The sequence below is a fragment of the Plecotus auritus genome (assembly GCF_963455305.1).
Source record: "Plecotus auritus genome assembly, chromosome: 1".
Taxonomy (NCBI): Eukaryota; Metazoa; Chordata; class Mammalia; order Chiroptera; family Vespertilionidae; genus Plecotus; species Plecotus auritus.
In genome coordinates this window covers 117,192,695-117,216,614 of record NC_137770.1, presented here as the reverse complement: position 1 = coordinate 117,216,614, position 23,920 = coordinate 117,192,695, and the positions used below count along the sequence as shown (strand labels likewise).

General features: G+C 42.9%; 1 protein-coding gene across 5 annotated transcripts in view; it reads left to right on the top strand.

Moving 5' to 3' along the window:
• Positions 1 to 23,920, top strand: part of PML (PML nuclear body scaffold) — a 90,902-nt gene that overhangs the window by 11,369 nt on the left and 55,613 nt on the right. For 4 of the 5 annotated variants that reach the window (XM_080666420.1, XM_080666418.1, XM_080666417.1 and 1 more), the window contains exons 3-4: positions 18,018 to 18,598; positions 20,386 to 20,456. In XM_080666420.1, the coding sequence (XP_080522546.1) occupies positions 18,018 to 18,598; positions 20,386 to 20,456 (652 nt within the window). Of the gene's footprint in view, positions 1 to 18,017; positions 18,599 to 20,385; positions 20,457 to 20,544; positions 22,611 to 23,920 lie in introns of those variants that run through there. The other variant, XM_080666421.1, reaches the window with a different exon arrangement.

Genomic DNA, 23,920 nt, shown 5'->3' with positions numbered 1-23,920 from the left:
TGAACATTTATTGTTACCTCCTTTATGTACAGTGCTCTTTATCCAAGGATAAACCATGTTATGAGTTGATGCAGGAAAAGAAAAGTCTTCCATGAGATTTGTTTGAGACTCAAATTTAATAGGAGAAGGATGCAGAGTATTAGTAAAACACACAGTGCTTATAATATAAACAAATAAAAAGAATTCTTTAGATAAGGGGGAAAAAAGTGTGCATGAAAGCAGGGGTTGAGGTCAGACAAGATGAGCTTGGAGGAATCAGGGCTCTATCCTATAATTTCCAGGACATAGAATGTTCTCAGCTTGCTCCTTTCTCATGCAATTACTCTTGTTTTACCAGTGAATGACTTATAAAACATAGTGTGCATGTCACCTTATGGGACTCTGTTGGAAATCCGCTGATTGGTGTGAATGCAGAGAGTAGAAAGATCAGGTCCTCTCTGTACTGTGCTACTGTGATTGAAATGGGTGAGTTTGGGAACAGGGCGGCCAGTATTTGCTTCTTTAGCTGCATGCTTATTTATATTTCACTTCATTCCATAAATAATTTGAGGAGATTTACCACCATGCTATTGGGTTTGTGTGTCCAACAGAAACTGAAGCAAAGAATCTTAACCAAGGAAGAGTGAGCCATATTAAGAGACTGAGGTCATGGTGCAGGTGGGAGTGAGATCTGCAAGAATGCAGAGATGAAGGGGTGGGGAGAAAGCCAGGGCCTGTCTGACCTAGAGGTCAAGGTGATTTCCACCCTTTCCATCATGTGTGATAAGGACGCTGAGTACTCTTCCCACCCAAGAGTAATATGGGTCTAGGATCAGGGGTGGGCAAACTTTTTGACTCGAGGGCCACAATGGGTTCTTAAACTGGACCGGCGGGCCGGAACAAAAGCATGGATGGAGTGTTTGTGTGAACTAATATAAATTCAAAGTAAACATCATTACATAAAAGGGTATGGTCTTTTTTTTTTTATTTCAATAGTTTTATTCATTTCAAACATTTTAACAAGAAGAATGTAAACACTAATTATTATAATTTGAAACTTCAAAAAATGGAGGAATCATAGCACAATAACATACCTTATATTGAAGATGGCAAAGGCAAAATAAAATTGCCTAACAAAGGAAAGGTACAAAAGCCTTTCAAATTAAACTTAAATATAATAAAATAATTTAAAACTAAAACAAATAGAAAAGAACAAAATGTGTAAACAGTAAATTAAACATTTTCTTTAGTGCAACTTCCAAATTATGCCCGGGATGTAGATGTAGATGGCAATGTAGACTGGGTTGAAAGGTTTTTGGTCTTTAAAACATCAACTTCAGTGGGAACAGTGTTGTTGGTCTCCTTTTTAGCTAATGCTCTGATACTGTGCTCTCCAGGGGCGTGTCTCCCTCCATCACCACGATAAGGTGTCTACGCATTCCCAGGGTGATGTCAGGGGACGCGTCGCGGGCATTACAAGGAGCCTCTGGAAGATTGAGAGTTTGTTCCTTCTACTGAATGGGCGGATATAAATCCGCCCACTCAGAAGAAGGAGCTGCAGCCGTGTTTCCTGACATTGCCATGTTAACACTGCTGCTGGTGAAGGAGCGGAGGGGAGAGCAAGAGAACCCTCCGCTCTTTTGGCTCCGCGGGCTGGATAGAACAGCCGAACGGGCCGGATCTGGCCCGCGGGCCGTAGTTTGCCCACGGCTGGTCTAGGATGCAGGTGGAGCTGAGACCCATGTCTGGGTGTTGTATCTCGAAGCTTGACCAGATTGGGTGGGGTAATTAATCCAGGGCCTTCAAGGTTGTAGCCAGAAAGAGCTTTAATTATAGTTGAGTGGAGAAAACAAAAGACTGATTAATAAAGTTTGGGAGGTATGATGAGATCATAAACTGAGAAAAAAGTCCCCAAGACCAGAAGTTGGAATCATTGGCAGCAGGTTGAGGAGAGGCATGCTGGGCAGGCCAGGAAAGGGTTCCAGGGCAGAGGTGGATATCATGCAGTGGCAAAGCTTGTGGCAAGGAATGGGAGGTCTGCTGGCTAAAGAGGAAATGGAAAAGACAGATCCTTCTGGGCCTGCTTAGGGTCAGGGCTGGGTGGGGGTGGGGGGAGCCAGGAGCCAAGGGTGCAAACTCTAAGGAGCTCCCTTGCCCTCTGCATTCTAGGTGTCTGGCTGGCTTCTTATCCCTTCCCTGTCTGGTGTCCTCCTGGTACCCTCTGTGAAGTTATCAGTAAATTTGCATCTTATTGGTGATTGGTGATCTCCCTGGGATTGAATGCAGGCCTAAAAAGAGCATCACATGGGCAGAAAAAAGGCTGCTGCCGGGAGTTAGGATACAAATGACCCACTTTCAAGTTTTTCTGTGAATTCACCTAGGATACTTGGTTTCAGAGCCAGGAACAGCTGCTTTTCCTTTCATGGGGTGGGGTTAGGGGAGATCGAAGGTAGATTTGGTTGAATAATATGTGAGTAAAAGGGATTCTCCCTCCCCCACCCCCATGTGCCCTTTTATGTTTTGGAGAAAGAAGCAAGAATTTAAAGTAACCCAACCCAAGATCTCTGCTTTCTCCATCTGTAAAGAGTAGGCTTTGCTGCTCAGGGATGGAGGCCATAGACATTTTATAAGAATTTTTAACAATACGACTGGAAAGTAACAGGCTTTTGTCATTGATTTCTAACTCATAAGATTAAACTACCTGGAACCACATCCATCCATCTGTCCAGCCAGCCATTGAACAATCTTTTATTGAACATTTATTTCATGCCCAGCATTGTGATAACTGTTGCTGGGAGAATAAGAAAATCCCTGTCTTGGAAGTCTAGATCTATGGAGGGTTTCTGTCTACAGTAAGTTGTGGGTACACACAGCCCTGTGCTCTGTGGCAGAGACCATTACATATTGGAAAACATGGTCAGATAAAGGGCAGAGACAGTTTTGAGGTGGGGAAAGTTATGTTTAATTGGGAGGATGAAAGAGTTGACATTTGAGCTGGACCTTGACCTTAAAGGTTTGTGTGTATTAGTTTTAACTAAGACAAATGTATAAATTAGTGGCACAATTTTAGTTAGTGGCTTAAGCAAAAAATGAGTGAATGACTTAAGTGAATAGGTGTGGAGCTGGCCTCTGGCCTAACCTTATTAGATATTGAAATTGTGTCACCAGGACATATTTTCTTTTTCTTTTCTTTTTTTTTTAAATATATTTTATTGATTTTTTACAGAGAGGAAGGAAGAGGGATAGAGAGTTAGAAATATCGATGAGAGACACACCTCCTACTGGGGATGTGCCCGCAACCAAGTTACGTGCCCTTGACCGGAATCGAACCTGGGACCTTTCAGTCCGCAGGCTGACGCTCTATCCACTGAGCCAAACCGGTTTTGGCTGGGACCTATTTTCTTTGTTTTTTTCTTGTGACATGGATTTCCTCCAGCTCAGCTCCATTCTTCTTGGCTGCCAAATGATTGCAGCAGCTCCAAAGGTTACACAACCTCATCCTCAAATCCAATGTCAGAGAATAAGAATCTTTTCCTTCATGGGCTGAGAATGGGGGGTGTGGGGCTCCCTAAAGGTGAGGTCCAGTTCTGCCTGGTACAAAAAGAAAGAAGAGTGTGTCCTTCATGTGTCATGGAAAAATGTCCAGCAACCACTGCAAGTGAAAGCAAAGAAGAGGAAAGATTCCAGGTGTGTGGGATGCAGTGGAGCAGAAACTAAAGTGCAAAACAGGTCTGCTGCCAGCCTCAAGTGAAGCTCCCTAATCCTTTGGTGCCTGGGAAGCCCCTTTCCAATAGGAAGCTTACCTTTTCCAACATGGTCAGAGAAGACTGTCTGGTTGGATTCAACCTCTTGTTAACACAATAGAGCACTGTCCTATCTTTGGAGATATTTTTCCTGTGCTGTTACCTTAAGTCCCACATTCTCCTGCCAGTAACATTTACTGGCATGTAAATTGTTTGTATCACATAAGATATTTGAGGAAGAGAGAACTGTTATCCTCGTATAAATGAGGCAAGAGGTGAGAGCATTCATGGGAGCTAACCCAAACAGGAGGGCTTGCCCATGTCGGGGCCACACAGGATATGTCGGATCACCTGTCTGCAGACAGTGCTCCTTTCCTGCTATTGCTGGCCTCTGCATTCAGGCACTCATCAACTAATAACTGGGTGGAGTTGCAAAAAGGGATTCTACAAGTCACTTGTTTAGAACTTAGAGTGTATTTCCCTTAGAATTAGATTATTAAGAGGAAGCATGCTATTCAGGCAGTATTAAAATTTAATTTTCCCTTTACATTAATGGAAGAAAAAGGAACTGAAGTAAAATTGGATCTGCTAAGCTTCAAAGAAATATTTCTTCATCCTAAAATATTTTCCTAAAAGATCTCTTTAAGATTAAGTAAAAACAATTATTAAGACATTAAGTGCTTTTAATGAAATGCTTCCATTTCAGACAGTAGTGACTGAGCCCCTGCTGTGAAAGGTCCAGATGGTCCCCTGCCATGTATCTAGTCTTGGTTCCATGTCACAGTTGCTCCAATAGACAGCACTGGTCCTTTTACTTTGACATCACCTTTCATGGATTTTTTTTTTTTTTCTTATTCAGCTCTTGGTTGGATGCATGTTGCCAATCAGCAGTTTTTCTTCCCAGAAGGACGGCTGTGTTCTGAATTCCTATCTCTTGGTGTTGAGGATGTCTGTTGGTTGCTCTTATACTTAAATGACATCTTACCCGAGTCTAATACTATCCCTGCATCACACTTTTTCTTTTAGAACTTTGTAGACTTGGCTGCATTGTCTTCCAACATCAGCTGTTCATGAGGAGAGGTCGGAGGCCCAATATATTTGCTTTTTCAGTCTTAATGCCTAGAGATCTTTTTCATTCTTGAAGTTTATTAATTTAATCAATCTGTCTTGGTGTTGAGCATTTTATATCAAATTATTCTGGAACCTGGCAGCTCCTTCAATCTAATAATTCTGTTTATTTCAGTGAAGTTTTCTTACATCTCCTCTCCCTTCTTATTTTCCTCTTTTTGCTCTATTACCATTAGTATTACAATTTTTAATTTATTATTTTAAGTTTTTTTTAGATTACTAATCTGAACAATATTACTATAATTTGGGGGAACTTACTTAATGACTATTGAATGAGTAATGAAGAGCAAAACCACAGTATACATTCAAAGCTACATAAAATCATTGTACACACATTTTTATAAAGGTACTTGAGAATATCAAAATTGTTTGTGTCACATAAATTTCACTGCCTGTTTCTATGTCACCAGATTCTATTAACATTTAATTAATAACTTTAGTCATTTAATTTTCTAACAAATTCCTGCTTTGGCATATTTTATAATTGGATTTATCCTGCCAAAGCTGTTAGAGTTGGTGGGGTATTTCAAGATAGGCATGACTAAAGAGAAGAAGTGCCTGTTTATACCATGTTACTTAACTCATATTGTATGAAATTATTGTTACCTTAACTATCAAGTTCCATTTTTCTTATTCATGGTTTTAATTAATTGATTGTTTTAGCTATTTCTATTTCTTGCCATTTCATTTCCTGAAATTAGATCAGGTTTAAATAATTGATAATCACTGTACTTATCTATGTGATAAACTTTGTCTTACTGTCTTGTAACATTTACTGGCATGTAAATTCATGTTGCATTAATGTTCACTAATATAATTGTAGTGCATTATTATAAAACTCAATAAATTTCCCCAAGTGACATAACTGTTCCCAAAAGTGAATCTCCTTTATGAACATGTAACTTATATGATGCTTTAAAAATGTCTTGCACTTGATACTCTTCCAACTGTACTTCTGAGGTGCATCATTGCAGTCTCCTCAGCATATGACAATAATCACATTTTAGAAATATCGTCATGGTGGCACTGGGAAGGGTTGATTAGAGAGACCAGGGAGACCTATTAGGGAACAGTGCCAAAGGAGATAAGCCCTAATGGGGCAAGAACAAAGGCAGTAGCAATGGGAACTCATTTAGAAACCAGGATTCTGCCTTAGTGACCTTTATATCCTATCCGCATGCCTGCACATACTTGTAGTTGGTACTCAGTAAATTTTTTTAAGTAAATGAAGATAGAATCAACAAGGCAATGATGAGTTCTTGCTGAAGCAATAGAGGACAGGGAGGAATCTGGAATTCCCCCTGGTCTCTGGCTTGAGTGACCTTTGAGTTGTAGATAGTGCCACTCACTGCCATAAAGAGGGCAGGAGGGGCAGGGGTACCATACAGCAGTGCATCTGCTACCTACTGAAAGAGTTATGTGGCCTAACAGAACATTGTATACCATGGATATCCTGGCCCTATGTCTTGGGAGCAGGGACCCACATAGAAGAGTGGGGAAGAAAAAGCACAAATTTTCTTGTCCTCATTCATAGATGTGGAGCCAGCATAAGACAACAGTGTGAAACAGACAAGGTTTCTTCCATTCACCGTTCCTTGCTGCTTCTCTTAACTAGTATCTTAACTAGTATCTTTAGTATCTTCCTCTCAGAGCCCCCAGGTTCTCCCATCTCAGTCATCTTCTTCTCAACCAATGAATAGTTGGAAGAGGGAGGGCCATAGGAATAATGCTTTCACTCTCTACAGGTATCCCAGGCTCTATAATTACCTATCTCCTCTCCTGGCTTCAGAAGTCTTGTTTCCTCCACTGTGTCGCCAGGGCATAGCAGGAAACCAGTCTGATTAAATGCATTCCATACTACTATGTAAAAGACTGATGAGTCCCTTTAACTGCCCTCTAGCTAATTATTTGAGTTTCCGAAAGAGGCTGCTCCTTTTGCTACTTCTCCAAAGTGAAAGCTCCCAGTCCACTCTTGTGAGGGGGGCATAGAGGTGGTGAAGTGGGGAGTTTTTCAGTTGCTGTTCAGGCAAGGCAGGCCTTGCCCTGAAGTCCTGCTCTGGGGCTGGCTGTCTTCCATTAATCCTATTTTTATAGGGCTTTTGCTTCCTGCGTTTCTGAGATACCCTATTTCCTAGAACAACAGAAGTAGCCTCCTGCTCTGGTCCCAGCAGGAGTTGTGGTCCATACTGGGAAGGGGACAGCCTAGGGACCCCACTTAGTGGTGACGTTTCCTTACTGTCTGAGGTTGAAAGATTCACCCACCAACAGTGGGGCTACCCATGTGTATATGTGTAGTTAATGCCCCCTCTTTTTTAATGGCTCCAGAATGTCCCATGTGTACCTGGCACCATGCTGGTCACCTCACATACACCAGCCTATCTTTGTCCTATGAGAGAGGCATCCTTATCCTCATTTTGTGGGTGGGCAAATTAAGACCCAGAGAGAGTAAATTACTCAAGGCCTCTTAGCTAGGAATTGAAAGAACTCAGATTCAGGAGTCTGTCCTCCGCCAGAACTCATACCCTTTCTGCTTTCAGGTGGCTTCTGGCATGACGGTTTAGACAGAGGCAGTGTTAGGATGGGAAGACTGAAAACCCAGGAAATATGTTGGGGTTTCATGTAAAATATTAACAATGTAGTCAATTCACTGTACAGCCATAAAGGGGTAAGTGAAACAGTACATCTCAGGGAAGAGAAAGCTTTGTGGTAATTCCTAGAGTGGATATTCTTCAAGGGTTCCCCATTGATTCCTATTTAAAATCCAAATTCCTTCACCTAAAATTAATTTTGGGAACTTTTGGAAAATTTAAATAGGTGAAAAGTAAAAGAGGTAACTCTTATCAATATACACCTTTTCCCTTCCTTACTGCTATCTCTGTAATCATCTAAAACAAAATAAATAACTGTTACGTTCCTTAACTTGCTTTTCTTATTATAGGATGCCATGAATATTTTTCCAAAAAATATACAGCTTTGAGTTCTTAGATAGTTGCATCTGTTGATTATATGATTTCTTCCATTTCTTTTGTGGTTATAATGAAGCATCCATCTTATATAAAAACTGCTGTTTGAAATTTTAACCCTACTATTTTGGCTTCTGTAAATGCTTCCTTGCTTAAATAATAAGGAAAATAAGACTACTCCCATTCCAGAGAGGCCATAAACTATGCCCCAGACAAAGTTGTCAGTGCTGACACCAGGCCAGGCCTTGAGATATGGTCTCATGGCCCCTTCCCAGCACCTAGGCCTTCTTTCCCAGAAGGCCTGGAAGTCTCATTCCAAATTTGGGAGACAAAGAGCTAGAAAAAATATAAATAAAAAAAGTTTCCTCCATATGGGGGGCTCAGAATTTGAAAGACACATTTTTCTCTGGGCCTGTGCATAATTATAATAAAATGTAACTCCCCTTTCTCTAAGCATTGCTTGGTTTTTCTCTGGTCTTCTGTAACATTAAGATCTTTACTGCCCTAACCGGTTTGGCTCAGTGGATAGAGCGTCAGCCTGCGGACTGAAGGGTCCCATGTTCGATTCCAGTCAAGGGCGTGTACCTTGGTTGCGGGCACATCCCCAGTAGGGGGTGTGCAGGAGGCAGCTGATCGATGTCTCTCTCATCGATGTTTCTAACTCTCTATCCCTCTCCTTTCCTCTCTGTAAAAAATCAATAAAATAAAATAAAAAAAGATCTTTACTATTATGAGAATAGTTAGTCAACTATAGTATATCTATGGAAGCATCTTCACATTTAACTCTCTGAGTCATCAGAAATGTATCTTGGAGTGTGTATAAAGCAAAGCTCTAACTTGATACCTCCCCCCCCCCCCCAGCCATACCAGCCATTTCCCCCTGATTCCAATTGTTGAAAATCCCTTTAATAGCCATTAGTTTGGCATGCTTTCTTCATTATATAAAATATCATTCTTGTAGATGTCAGGGCCTATTTCAGGACTATCTGGTCTGTTCTGTTGATATTTCTCTTGAATTTTAGACTAGTTCCACACTTTTAATAATGAAAGTTCTATAATGTGTTATTTAGCAGAGAAAATTGCTCTTCCTTACACTGATTTTTCAGAAATTTCTTACCTGTTTGATCCATTTATTTCATCATGTGAAATTTATTTATTTATTTTTTAATATATTTTATTGATATTTTACAGAGAGGAAGGGAGAGGGATAGAGAGCTAGAAACATCGATGAGAGAGAAACATCGATCAGCTGCCTCCTGCACACTTCCCACCAGGGATGTGCCCGAAACCAATGTACATGCCCTTGACCGGAATCGAACCCAGGACCCTTGAGTCCGCAGGCCGACGCTCTATCCACTGAGCCAAACCGGTTTCGGCTCATCATGTGAAATTTAGAATCAGTTGGTTAAGTTTCAAAATCTCATTTGTAGACTTTTGCTAAAATTTCTCAAACAAGCTGCAGCTGGCTTTTTATTGACAGCATGCCCTAAACCTGTCAATAAAAAGCCTAAGACCTGACACTAGCATCAGCCTGCTTTGCTTCACAGCTGGGCCTCCAAGCCCAATACAAATAGCAAATAACAGCTGTCTGCAGATCTTTCTATAGCTCCTGCCTGGTGGCCCAAGCAGTGGCTGACTTTGCATCTCCCTGAAGGCCCTAGAGCCAGTGCACCCAGTGGACAGTTTCAGACCATAGCAGATTACAACTCTACACATCCACAAGCGACACACACAAGAAGCAGATTTAGTGAACACCAAAGCCTCACTGAAGCAACTCCTGCTCCATAAGGGTGTTTTCTGCACAGCACTTCTCCCACTATAGTTGCAGCTAGTCCTCACAGCCAATTAACCTAGAGGTCAACTCCTCCCAGTTACACCAACAGCAATCAAGGCTGAACTACAAAAAGACTGTGCACACAGCCCACACAGGGGCGCACCTAGAGTGCCCAGCTCAGGTGATTGGGGAGGCTGAGCCACTGGGCCCTACAGGACACATACTACACTCTACCAATTCCAGGAGACATAGCAGCTCTACCTAATACATAGAAACAAGCACAGGGAAACAGAAAGAGACAAAGAAACATGTCAAATATGAAAGAAATGGGAGAAACCAAGATAGCGGCATAGGTAAATACCTGTACTTGCTGCCTCACACAACCACTTCAAAACTACAGCTAAAAGACAAAATGGGTGTTATCCAGAACCATGGGAGGGCTGGCTGAGTGGAAATTCTACAACTAGAAGGAAAGAGAAAAGTGCACTGAGACTCGGAGGAGGTGCGGAGGTGCGGAAGTGAAGTGCAGAGGTATGGAGGCCCGCGCACAGTAGAGCTGGCAACTGAGTACTCTGTTGTCTTTTTCAATCAGGAGGGAGATACAAGCTCCCGACTGCTCTGAACTCCAGTTTCAGGCGAGACTCTGAGGACCCAGACTCATACGGGGAAAAACTGGTCTGGCATCAGGCGCAACTCGAGGGCGGCTTTCTCTCAGAGGTGCTTGCAGCAATCATTATTCCTGCATGGTGCCGTGGGACACAGAGACACGGGACCTCTTCCAGGCAGGGCTGATGGTCAGCCATTGCTGTTTGCTCCACCCTGGTGATTCCCTGAATCCCGCCCCACCCAATCTACAACCCCACCCAAGCTGTGTGCAGAGGCTTTTGCATATGAATGGCCTGGCCCTTTGCGATCTGAAACCTAACTTAATGCAGCTGGATCAGAGAGTCCCAGAGCTTCCAAAAGAAGACCCAAGGCTCGACAGCAGCTTGCATTGCTTCAGAGCTGGACCTCATCTGGGCAGCTCCAAACCCCAAACAAAGAGAAGGAATCTGCAGATCTCTCTGTAGCTCCTGCGGGGTGGCCTCTCTCCTTGGAGATTCAAGAGCCAGTGTACCCAGTGGTCAGAGAGAGACCATCCAGACTACAACTCTTCACATCCATAAGAGACACACTCAGGGGGCAGACTCAGTGAACACCAAAGCCCCACTGAAGCAAGTCTTGCCTCATAAGGGTGTCTCCAGCACAGAAGTTCTCCCATCATAGACACAACTGATCCTCACAGCCAGTTGGCCTGGAAGTCAATTCCTCCCAGTGATACCAACAACAATCAAGGCTTAACTACAACAAGACTGTGCACATAGCCCACAAAGGGGTGCACCAAGAGTGTCCACCTCAGGTAATTAGGGAGGCTGAGCCACAGGGCCCTATAGGACACCTAGGACACAAACCACACTATCAACACAGGGAAGCAGCCAAAATGCGGGGACAAAGAAACAGGTCACAAATGAAAGAAATGGAGGAAAGCAAACTACTGGATATAGAGTTCAAAACCACGGTTATAAGACTACTCAAGAATCTTCTAGAAACCGCCGATAAATTTAGTGAGACCCTCAAGGATATGAAAAAGGACTAACTAGATATTAAGCATACACTGACTGAAATAAAGGATAATATACAGAGATCCAACAGGAAACTAGAGAATCCCAAGAATCAAGTCAAAGATTTGAAATACAAAGAAGCAAAAAACACTCAACCGGGAAAGCAAAAAGAAAAAAGAATCCAAAAATATGAAGATAGTGTAAGGAGCCTCTGGGACAACCTCAAGCGTACCAACATCCGAATTATGGGGGTGCCAGAAGAAGAGAGAGAGCAAGATACTGAAAACCTATTTGAAGAAATAAAGACAGAAAACTTCCCCCACCTGGTGAAAGAAACAGACTTACAAGTCCAGGAAGCACAGAGAACCCCAAACAAAAGGAATCCAAAGAGGACCACACCAAGACACATCATAATTAAAATGCCAAGGGCAAAAGACAAAGAGAGAATATTAAAAGCAGCAAGAGAAAAACAGCTAATTACCTACAAGGGAGCACCCATACAACTTGTCAGCTGATTTCTCAACGGAAACTATGCAGGCCAGACGGGAGTGGCAAGAAATATTCAAAGTGATGAATAGCAAGAACCTACAACCAAGATTACTCTACCCAGCAAAGTTATCATTCAGAATTGAAGGTGAGATAAAGAGCTTCACAGACAAGAAAAAGCTAAAGGAGTTAATCACCGCCAAACCAGTATTATATGAAATGCTGAAAGGTATTCTTTAAGAGGAAGAAGAAGAAAAAAGTAAAGATAAAAATTATGAACAACAAATACATATCTATCAACAAGTGAATCTAAAAATCAAGTGAATTAAAAATCTGAGGAACAGAATAAACTGGTGAATATAATAGAATTAGGGGCATAGAATGGGAGTGGATTAATAATTCTCAGGGGGAAAGGGGTGTGGGTGGTACGGGAAGAGACTGGACAAAAATCGTACACCTATGGATGAGGACAGTGGGAGGGAGGTAAGGGCAGAGAGTGTGGTGGGAACCGGTTGGAGGGGAGCTATGGGGAGAAAAAAGAGAAACAATTGTAATAATCTGAACAATAAAGATTTATTAAATTTAAAAAAAAGAATAGTTGATAGGGATTCAATGGTAGAATAGAGGATTCTGAGAATCAAATCAACAATTTGGAATATGAGGAAGCAAAAAACACCCAATCAGAAGAGCAAAAAGAATCCGAAAATATGACGATAGTGTAAGTAGCTTCTGGGATAACTTCAAGTGAACCAACAATTTGCATTATGGGGGTGCCAGAGGGAGAAGAATGGGAGCAAGATATTGAAAATCTATTTGAAGAAATAATGACAGAAAACTTCCCCTACCTGGTGAAAGAAATAGACTTACAAGTCTAGGAAGCGCAGAGAGTCCCAAACAAGAGGAACCTAAGGAGGCCCACACCAAGACACATCATAATTAAAATGCCAAGGGTTAAAGACAAAGGGAGAATCTTAAAAGCATCAAAAGAAAAACAGTTAGTTACCTACAGGGTAGCGCCCATATAACTGTCAGCTGAGTTCTCAACAGAAATTTTGCAGGCTAGAAGGGAATGGCAAGAAATAATCAGTGATAAATACCAAGAAACTACAACCAAGATTACCCAGCAAAGCTGTCATTTAGAATTGAGGGTTAGATAAAGAGCTTCACAAACAAGATAGAGCTAAAGAAGTTCATCACTACCAAACCAGTATAACACGAAATGTTGAAGGGTATTCTTTAATAAGAAGAGTAAGAAGAAGAAGGAGAGGCGAAGAAGAGATTTAAAACATATGAACAATAAAATGGCAACAAATACATATCTATCAACAATTTAAAAATCAAAATAAATGAACAACAAATCTAATGAACAAAATAAACTGGTGAATAAAATAGAATCAGAGGCATGGAAGCATGGAATATGCCAGCCGTGGGCAAACTACGGCCCGCGGAGCCGCAAGAGCGGAGGGTTCTCTTGCTCTCCCCTCCGCTCCTTTACTTTGAATTTATATTAGTTCACACAAACACTCCATCCATGCTTTTGTTCCGGCCCTCCGGTCCAGTTTAAGAACCCATTGTGGCCCTCGAGTCAAAAAGTTTGCCCACCCCTGGAATAGACTCACGAATCTCAGGGAAAGGGATGGGGCGGGGGAGGGGGGGGAACAGTAAGAGATTAACCAAAGATCTTAACCTATGGACACATACAGTAGGGTGGTGAAAGCCTATGATAGGGCGGGAACTGGGTGGAGGGGGACATTGGGGGGAAGAAAGGGGGAGATCTGTAATACTCTCAACAATAAGGATTGTAAAAATAATAAAAATAAAAAACAAAATCTCATTTGTAATTTGACTAATTGCTTTAAACCTTTATATGAACTTTAGGCGAATTAATATTAAAATATTTAGTCTCTCCAGTTGGGACCTTGATACACTTTTCTGTTTTTTTAGTGGGTGTTTTTGTCCTTTACTCCATATAGTCCTTTATATTTCTTTCTTTTTTAAAATTATTTTTATTTTTTGTAATTTAAATTTTTTCATATTTCTTATTAGGATTATGTCTAGGGTTTTTGTGCTTGTCTTTTTTTTTTTTTTTTTTTAACAGTTTAAAAATTGCTGTTGTGACTGAGAATATAGAGATTTTTTCCCATATTTTCATTTGCTTTGCTGGGATAGAATTAAGCTATTTTCCTAATTCTGGGATAATCTAGCCACTTTGATGAGCAACTTCTTATTAATTATGTGGTGTTTTAGTTCATTCTTTTGAGTATTCCAGGAACAAATAACTTTCATTTTGCTTTCCAGAGCTACTCTTTGTCTGGATAAGTCTGGGTTCTCATCATGGAGCTCCTTGTGGGCTGGAGTCTACCTCACTTCTTGCTCCCCTGAAATGTTAAGAACACAATAGGTGCTCATTAAATGTCCCTTGAATGAAGGTAAAGGAATCCTAGGCCAAGGAGGACATTCCTGGTCCTGGACAGCCCCTTAATGGGTCATTCCAATGCAGCGTCTACAACTCAGCCTTATCAGAAGGCTGGGGGCTTTTGGACCTAGGAAGTTTGATTCAGGCCCACCAACTCACTTAATGCCAATTGTCTGCTTCCATCCAGAGGGGCAGTGGTGACCACTTTCCCTAGGGAGGCCCCATTCAGGGTAGTGGGGGGCCTAGAAATAGAACCCAAAAGAGACTGTGGTTGACCCAGAAAGTCTTGTTCTCCTTCTAGCCAGGCTACCTGAGGTGTGCCCCTCCCAGCTTTGAACACTCTTTCTAAGGAAGGGAGGCCAACTTCAGACTCAGCCCCTTTTTTTAATGGATCCAAAGTAGGGAAAATGACAACTGGCTCTAGTTCTCCTTCCTTTATTTCTATATCTTATAAAGTTACCCAATTTATTAGTATGCTGTTCTTTAATTTAAAAAATAGGTAATACATTCACAAAGTTCAAACATGAAAGCAATCTAAAGGGCATACAATGAAATATCTTCCTCCATGTCTATCTTGCCCCATCCATAATTACTTTTATTAATTTATGTCTCCTTCAAAGGTTTCTTTATTCAAATATAATCAAGTATGAATATGTTCTTATTTTTCTCCACTCCTAACACAAAAGGTAACATCCTATACATACACGTCTACACCTTGATTTTTTTGCTTGAAATATGCATCATAATACAAATATTGAACACTCATATGCTAGTCACTGTTCTAACCTTTTATATATATTATCTCATTTAATCCTATTATCATCCTCATTTTGTCATGGAGATTTTTTTCATATAAAGAGCTTCCTTAATTTTTTACAGCTTCCTAGTATTCCATTGTATGGGTACATCGTAATTGATGTAACTGATTACCTAGTGATGGACACTTAAGTTGTTTCTATTTTTTGCCATTATGGGCTGTGTTGGATTGTACAGATGTCATTTCCTACATGTGGAGATAGAGGTGCACAATAGATACCTAGAAGGGGAATTACTGGGTCAAAGGGTAAATACATTCGTGATTTTGATGGATATTGCCTAATTGCCCTCTCTTGTAGAGTTATTAGTTTTATTCATAATTGCCTAGCATTTCTCATCACATTGGTGAACACTAATAGGTCATTTGATTATAATAATCATTATCTTTAAGAACATTTATATAGGACTTATTTGATGTGACCCCTATATGTGATAGGAATTATCCCATATGTGATGGGAATTATCCCAGTTTTACAGATAAGAAAACGGAGGTATATAGAGGTTAAGTGACCTGCCAAGGGCACAGGTTGAGATCAGATCCCATCTACCAGGCTCCTTTCTCTGTTCCAGCTGCCACTTACCTCAGTCACTGGCCCTGTTTCTAGGTGACGGATCTGTTACTTAGATCAGATGTCCCAAGGCTGGAGTAGCTGAATGCTCCTGACCCAGTGGCAACCCCCAGTTTTCCCACTCTCTGGGCTCTCCAAGAAATCTCTGCTAGCCTGGAATAAGCCTCTTGTGTTTGATCAAGCCCTGAGACTTTACCTTCTTGGGTGACTTGGGAAGGTTGAGAGCCAGCAAAGCTGAGGAGCACTGCCTAGTGCCCAGATTTTGAAGTCAGGCAGACTACCAGGCTTTCTGTTTTCAGTTCTAGGACAAGTTAATCTCAGTAATTAAGGCCAAAATGGCCCCAGCTAAGAGCCTTTCTCCTGGCCTTAGGTGGGCTAATGTATTATCATTGCTGGTTAGAGTAACAATATTTCTGGAAAAGTAAATAACAATATTTTTCCTGGTAATATATGAAGCAGTGTTGCAATGCTTAAGAGAATGGACTCTGAGCCAGACTGCTTGTGTTTTTATATTAGTTTGCTATTGCTGCTGTAACAAATTACCACAAACTTATGGGCTTAAAACAATACAAGTTTATTATTGTGTAGCTCTGGAGATTAGAAATCTGAATTGGGTCTCATTGAGATGAAATCAAGATGTCAGTAGAGTTGTCTTCCTTCTAAAGCAGGGGTGGGGAACGTCTGGCCCGTGGGCTGTATGAGGCCCTCGAAATCGTTTGGTCTGGCCCTGCCAAGGCACTAGGGATGAGTTAATTAAATGTTTGACCAACTGTAGCAGCTAAGTTTTAAGCTGATAATTTTGTGTGGCCCAAGAATGATGTTATAAATATCCAAATGGCCCTTGGCAGAAAAAAGGTTCCCCACCCTTGTTCTAGACTGTGTCCTCAAACTACGGCCCACGGGCCATATACGGCCCGCTGAGGACATTTATCTGGCCCGCTGGGTGCCGCTGCCTGTCCTGCTTAGCAGCTGACTCGTCCCGGGCCCACAGCGCGCATAGGAATTTGTTCATAGTTTTTTTTTTAAACTGTAGTCCGGCCCTCCAACGGTCTGAGGGACAGTGAACTGGCCCCCTGTTTAAAAAGTTTGAGGACCCCTGCTCTAGAGGCTGCCTGCATTCCTTGGTTCATGATCCACCCCATTACATCTTGTTTTTGGTTTTTTTTCCCCCTCCCGCCCCCCCCCCAAAAAAAACAAAACAAAAAAAACCATTACATCTTTAAAGCCAGCGTGAGAGTATCACTTTGACCTCTGCTTCTATGATGACTTCTTCCTTCTTTCACTCTCTTGCCTCTTCCCCTTTCCTTTGTAAGGCCTCTGTGATCACATTGGGACCATCCTGATAATCCAGGATGATCTCCCCATCTTAAGATTCTAAATGTAATCACACTTGCAAAGCCCTTTATGCCACGTAAGCTACCATATTCATAGGGAATTGGTACACGGATGGGGGCCATTATTCTGCCTACCACAGTTTGCATCGTACCACTTACTAATTGTGTGACCTTGGACAAATGGGCATAATAGTTTCTGCCCCATAGGATTTTGGGAGGATTAAATGAGTTAATATTTATCATTAATGATTGTGTCTGACATATAGTAAATGCTATATAATTATCTGCTAGCTGAAATCTATTAAGAAAATAAAAATATACACATTCTTTGATCTAGCAATTTTTTTTTGGTCATCTATTTCATAGAAGCAAAAACATCCATGCATTAGGTTACATAAAGTATTGTCCATATTGGCCAAAAAGAAAAAGAAAGAGGAAAATAAATAAAAGAAAAAATGCATAAACAGGAAGCCATTGTTATGTCTGTTAACAGGAGAATGACTGAAACAGTTGTAGTCCATCTGGAATATAATGAGCTATTAAAGAAAATACATTAGCTCTATACTTAAAAAACCCAGAACAATCCCCTGAATGAAAGTTAAATTAGAAGAGGAAGTTACAAAGTAATGCATGATCTCATTTTTTAAAGTACAAGCATCAACCCCCCAAAATTGCTGTATTTATTTGAGCCAACCTTTAAACCTCTGAATGTCTAATTTTCTTCATCTGTGAAATGAGAATAACAATCATTCTCCCCTAACTGGCTAGATCTAGCAAGGATGAAGTGGGATGAAATGTACCAAGTCCTTAGAATCCTGCAAGCAGCTGCATAGTCTGGATATTTGTGTAAAGTAGTTTGAATGGAGAGAGATGTGAAAGGATGTACCCAGGATGGTCACCTGGTTACCTCGGACGTGAGGAAAGGAAATCAGAAGTGGTGGGAAGAGATGACTGCTGTTTTAAAAATGTCTGCATTATTTCATGGATGGAGACTACTAGCCACTGTTACTTTAGTAACTTTCATATTCTAATGTTTTATTGGTAGTTTGGATACCACCACCATAACCACAAACACTGAATTGGGGAAAGCACAAACCTGGAAACATACCATGATTCAAAATTTTGTAATTTTTTTAAGAGGAATGAATAAAAAAGGGGGGTGGGGAAGCAGGAGAGCCCGAAATCAGGCCTGCCTTTTATGTCCCCAGCATCTACTGCCGAGGCTGCTCCAAGCCTCTGTGCTGCTCTTGTGCGCTCCTGGACAGCGGTCACAGTGACCTCAAGTGCGACATCACCTCAGAGATCCAACAGCGGCAGGAGGAGCTGGACACCATGACGCAGGCATTGCAGGAGCAGGATAGCGCCTTCGGCATGGCGCAGGCGCAGATGCGGTCAGCTGTTAGCCAGCTGGGGCGCGTGCGCACCAACATGGAGGAGCTGATCCGCACACGTGTACGCCAGCTAGTAGCCCATGTGCAGGCGCAGGAAAACGAGCTGCTGGAGGCAGTGAACACGCGGTATCAGAGCGAGTACAAGAAGATCGCGGGCCAGTTGGGCCAACTGGACGCTGTGCTGCAGCGCATCCGCACAGGCAGCGTGCTCGTTCAGAGGATGAAGCGCTATGCCTCAGACCAGGAGGTGCTGGACATGCATGGCTTCCTGCGAGAGGCGCTCCGCCGCCTGCGCCAAGAGGAGCCCCAGAGACTGCAAACCGCTGTGCGCACTGATAGCTTCGAAGAATTCAAGGAGCGCCTGCAGGACCTCGTCTCTTGCATCACCCAGGGAACAGGTAAGCACCCGAGGTGGCTGGCCTGTTTACCATTTAGGGCTTGTGCCTTGCTGCTCCCTGAGGAAGGCGGGGCAGGAAAGATTATTTCCTGTGAAAGAAAGGGAAACGGGCTTTTTTATTCTCTTGGAGTTGATCACATCGTAGGTTCCAGGACGCAGGATAAGGTAGAATGGAGCCCCTGACAGGGGCTGCAGCCGCTCAGAGGGGTCATGTTTTACTAATGTACAAGACCCTGTGAATTAGCTGTGATCTTGTGACCCTTGGCGAAGTTAAGAAAATACAATGCTGAGAACTAGACCCAGTATCATTTTAGCCCCAGAGGGACCGACCACTCCAGGAAATTCTCTTTTTTTTTTTTTTAATTTTTTTTAAATATATTTTATTGATTTTTTTTACAGAGAGGAAGGAAGAGGGATAGATAGTCAGAAACATCGATGAGAGAGAAACATCGATCAGCTGCCTCCTGCACACCTCCTACTGGGGATGTGCCCGCAACCAAGGTACATGCCCTTGACCGGAATCGAACCTGGGACCTTTCAGTCCGCAGGCTGACGCTTTATCCACTGAGCCAAACCGGTTTTGGCTCCAGGAGATTCTCTTAAGCCACCTGTGTTCAGCAACAGAGAAGTCAACTAGAATATGAGGTCACGCAGATGTGGACTGGGAAAAACCCCTGGGGTGGCTGGGTAAGCCCCCTGGAGTGGCTGAGTGCTTACCCCAAAGAACACTATGGCTCAGTGGAGATTATTTGCCACCAGAATGGCCTGCCATCTGGACCAACTGCCACTTTGTGGGCCCTGCCTGGTATTGGGCACTTGGGAGGTGGAAAAGAGCAGACCAGTTCCTCACCTCAAGTTGTCCAGTCCAACTGGGAAACAAAATGGGGGCATATCACACAGCTGGAGGAAGAGACAGAGCTTGGCTCTGCAGTCCAAATTCAGGCCTTATAGTAGCTCCAAAGAGCTGGATACGGCAGGGGACTTGCAAGAAACTTGAAAGGGGTGGGGATGTGCGAGAGGGCCTCCAGGGTGAGGAGGCTTTAATGATTTTTTGAGAAAATCTCTGGGGTGGAATCTGAGCTCTGGACAGCTGGTATGAAAAAGGGGAGGGAAGCTAAGAATCTGAAGGCCCCAGGGCAGGTGTCAGTGAGAAAGGACTCACTCCTTCCTGTCCTTGGAATTGATGGATATGGGCTCATAAAAGTAAAGTCCTAGAGTGGGTACGGACTTGTGCCTTCTCCATCAAGGCAGTGAATGTTACCCCATATACAAGAAATGACCCCACAGACTTTTAGACAGCTTGTCTTGGGGTTGTAACTGGGCAGTGACAAAGACAGGAGTTACATATTTTAATCTAAAGCCTGAGTGATTTAGATTAGATTTAATGAAACCCAGGCTGCAGGTCAGAAGAGTATCATGGAGCTCTCACTGTACACAGAGAAGTCAGCAAGCAGTAACACCTTTAGCATCGTTCACATTTTGCTTTGGTGTTGGCCTAGAGATGGAGAGAGGTGTACTTGTTTGGGGGCGAAAGGCAAGTGCTCACTGATGCTAATGCCACCCCTTTCTCCCTTCTGGCTGGGTTCATGCCTACTGCAGTCAGGGAGCTTTCCTTCCAACTCTTAGCCCCTCCATGGAGTGCTCCAGTGTTGTGAGAGGCCCTGGAGAATGGGTATCCAAGAAAAGCAATAGGCACATTCCCTCTTTCCCTCTTTTGCTGTCCCAGGCCAGGAGCCCTCTCATCAGAAGTGTCCCTAGCCTGCTTATGACCTTCTCTGTGTTCTGCAGATGCAGCTCTTCCCAGGAGAGCCAGCCCAGAGGCTACCAGCACTCCCAGGGAGCCTTCTGACGTTCATCTGGTGAGATGGGTTTGAGGTCTGACAGGGAGGCAGTACAGTCCAGAAGGTCAGGCAGAAAGTAAACTGAGTTTTGTCCCTGTATCTGCAGGTAATAGAGTAAGGAGAATGCCTGAAAAATGAACAGCAAGTGGCTGGACTGGAGCTTTCAGTGAGAGAGAGGATTCGTGGCTTTCTCTGGGTTCCTAAATGCCACTGTAGCTCTTGATAGGACATGAGCTCTTGATGGGTTCAGGAGCAGTTAAGCCTTAGGAGTGCACAGAAGGTGAAGGAAGTGATCACTTGATGGGCACCCCTGATGACCTCTCCCTTCTCTGCACCCCACCCCAGATATTTGAGTCTTTTCCTGGGGTCAATGTGTGGACCTTTCCCTCTTCTTCTCCCACACATGGTTCTTGGAAAGAGTGGAGAATGAGACCAGGAGTCAGACCTCCACCCAGCAGCCTGGGGTCGATTGGTATGATTTCGGGGTCAGCATATATCCAAGAACCATAGTTGGAAGCTACCCATTCCTCCTCTAATGCTTGCGTTCACTTTGCAATGCCCCTGACATGTCACCATTCAGCTTTCATGCACACACCTTTAAGTACAGGATGCTCACTCATTCTTGAAGGTTGTCACTCCATCTCTGGACTGCTCTGACTTAGAGTGTTTCCCTGGGTACCCTTTGGCTTGCCCTCTTGGGTGCTTGCATGCATGGCACTCTCCACCAGGATCAATTTCCTCGGTTCCTTCCAGAACCAGGAATCTGGTCTCCTCCCCATCCTGCTTATCCAGGTTTGCATGTGCCTGCCTGTCCTGAACTGAACAGACATCCGTGAAAAGCAGGTCTTCTGGTGTGGGTGGTCAGGATGGCAAGCCTTCCTGGATTTGCTTTACTATGGCATGGCCCATGGGAGGGAGAATGCTGAAGGCTGAGGCAATCAGGATAGGCTTCCTGGAGGAGGCAGGACTTTTAGATATGAGTATTTTACAGCTAGGAGAGAGCATAGAGTCTAAACCTCCCCCTTTTACAGAAGATGAAGGTAATATCCAGAGAGAGAGTGTGTGGCTTAACCGGAGGCCACATGCTGAGCTGGGGCAGGACTAGAAGCCAACTCCTGCCTTGGGTATCACATCCCCATATACATAGCTCCAAAAGTGACCAAAAAAAAAAAAAAGACATTTTAATTGTTGGATAGGAAATATAATCATATGGTCAGAAATAAAAACAGAGAGAAATGTCTCACTCCCATCTTTGCCCCCATCTGTCAATTCTTATGCTCACATACCTATCTTTTTTTAACATTACATTTCCTTCCAGAATTTCTTTATGTAATTATAAGTAAATACAATTATAGATATTTGCTTTTTCCATTCTCTTTTCGCACATAGATAGCATAGTACCATGTATACATAGCATTGTGCCCCAGGCTTTTCCACCCAATCACGTATTCCTTCTTGGTGCCTTTTTGCACTTGCACCAATGGTGGACCATTGACATGCTTTATTTAGCCAGTTCTCTGTTGATGGATATTTAAGTTGTTTTGTATTACATACAGTGCTAGGATAATGTCCCCAAAGAAAGCATATGAATAATAGTGGAAAATGCCCTGGGTCCATAGATCTCAGCTGTCTTCCAGGTGCCAGTTACTGGTTGATGAACAGCAAGAAGGCCCATACTGTCCATGTGAGGTCTAGGCATTTTGCCATGTCTTTATCTTGAGGTGACTTCTCACTACCCACTACTAAGTAGTTTGAACTTGGAGCATGAGAAGGATGCTCTTTTTTGCAGAGCCTGCTGTGGTCTTTAAGTAATAGGCTGGAAAAGGGGGTAGGCAGGCAGGTGGAGCTGGGAGAAAGGAAGGGAGTAATGCTGTGAGTGCAGAAGAAGTGAGGCAGCTCAAATGAGGCAGGCAGGTCTAGTTTGTTCCAGTAGAGTCAGGTCCATCAACCAGGAGGAAGGCAACTCCTGGATCCACATCCCTGTCTGGGCCTCTGGTGCCAACACTCATCCCTCCTGAAACTGTTGGTTAACTTTTATTACAACTGTATGCCTAGGCAGAGATGACAAAACATGCCTACAGGCTTAACTAGAACTTCTGGGGGAGTGGGGTAGCTCGGGCATCCCCCCCTTTTGTTTCCCATAGACTCTTTTTGCAATGATGTTACAATACTTCAGTGAAAAAAATAAAAAAAAATTAAAGCTATAAAACAATTATAAATCAGTCATCATGATATTTTTTTTTCTTACTGAGCCTCATGTGTCCCCTGCTTCATTAACATTGGGGGTGGATGTCAGGGAGGGTAGAATGGAGGCAAAGAGGAACAAACCCTGCCTTTGGGGAGTTCACGGCCCATAGGGAAAGGTCTATTACTGACCAGCAGCCTGTAGAGCCAGACAAGAAAGGTAGAGCAGGATCTTTTCAACTTAAAAAAAGTTTTTTAATGGTGACAAAATACACGTAACATAAAATTTAGCTATAGTGGAATTGCTGGATTATATGGTAATTCTATTTTTAATTTGTTGAGGAACTGTCCTGCAATTTTCCATAGTGGCTGTACCATTCATTCTACATTTCTACCAACAGTACACAGGGGTTCCAATTTTTCCACTTTCTCACCCATACTTATTTTTAATGTCCCCATTGATATTTTAGAGAAAGAGGAAGGGAGAGGGAGAGGGAGAGAGGAAAACATCTATGGGAAAGAGAAACATCTATCAGTTGCCGCCTGCATGCACCCTACAACCCAAGCATGTGCCCAAGGATTGAGCCTGCAACCCAGGCATGTGCCCTGACTGGGAATTGAACCAGCCACCTTTCAGTGCATGGGATGATGCTCAACCAACTGAGTCACACTGGCCAGGGCTACTTTTTTTTTTTTTAATATATAATAGATGGTTTAAACTTTTTGACCATCACCCATTGTAAAAAATATATTTTACATCTAGCCTACACTCTGTAGACATACACACATACCTTTAGTTAAAACAGAAGTTTTGCAAAACAAATGACACTGGGTTACTATATTTCCTGTTCTATGTAATATAAAAAATGCGGGTCATGACCCACTCGATTGCTTTCATGATCTACTAAGTAAATATAGTTTGTCACAGTAAATATAGTTTGAAAAACACTGGCGTAGAGCACTCACTATAGACTGTGCACTTTCCTGGAGTCAGAGATTGTCCATTCTCTGCCCTTCCCCCACACAGGCTTCATTCTCTGATCCCAAGACAACTCTCCTCCCTTTTTGTAAATATGTTGTGCAAAAGAAACCGAGGAATGAGGGAAGAAAGAAGGAAGTCAATCCATTATAGCAGTCTGTGGAGGAGCCCACAGCCCACATCAGAGCACTGATGATACCAAAAAGAGCCCTGCCTGGCTTCGGTCCGGTACCCGGCATGTGGCCCCATCGTACTGGGCCTTTCCTGTGTACCCCAGCTGGGTTTGGCCAGTCCGTCGCTGGTGTCCTCTGAGAGTAGG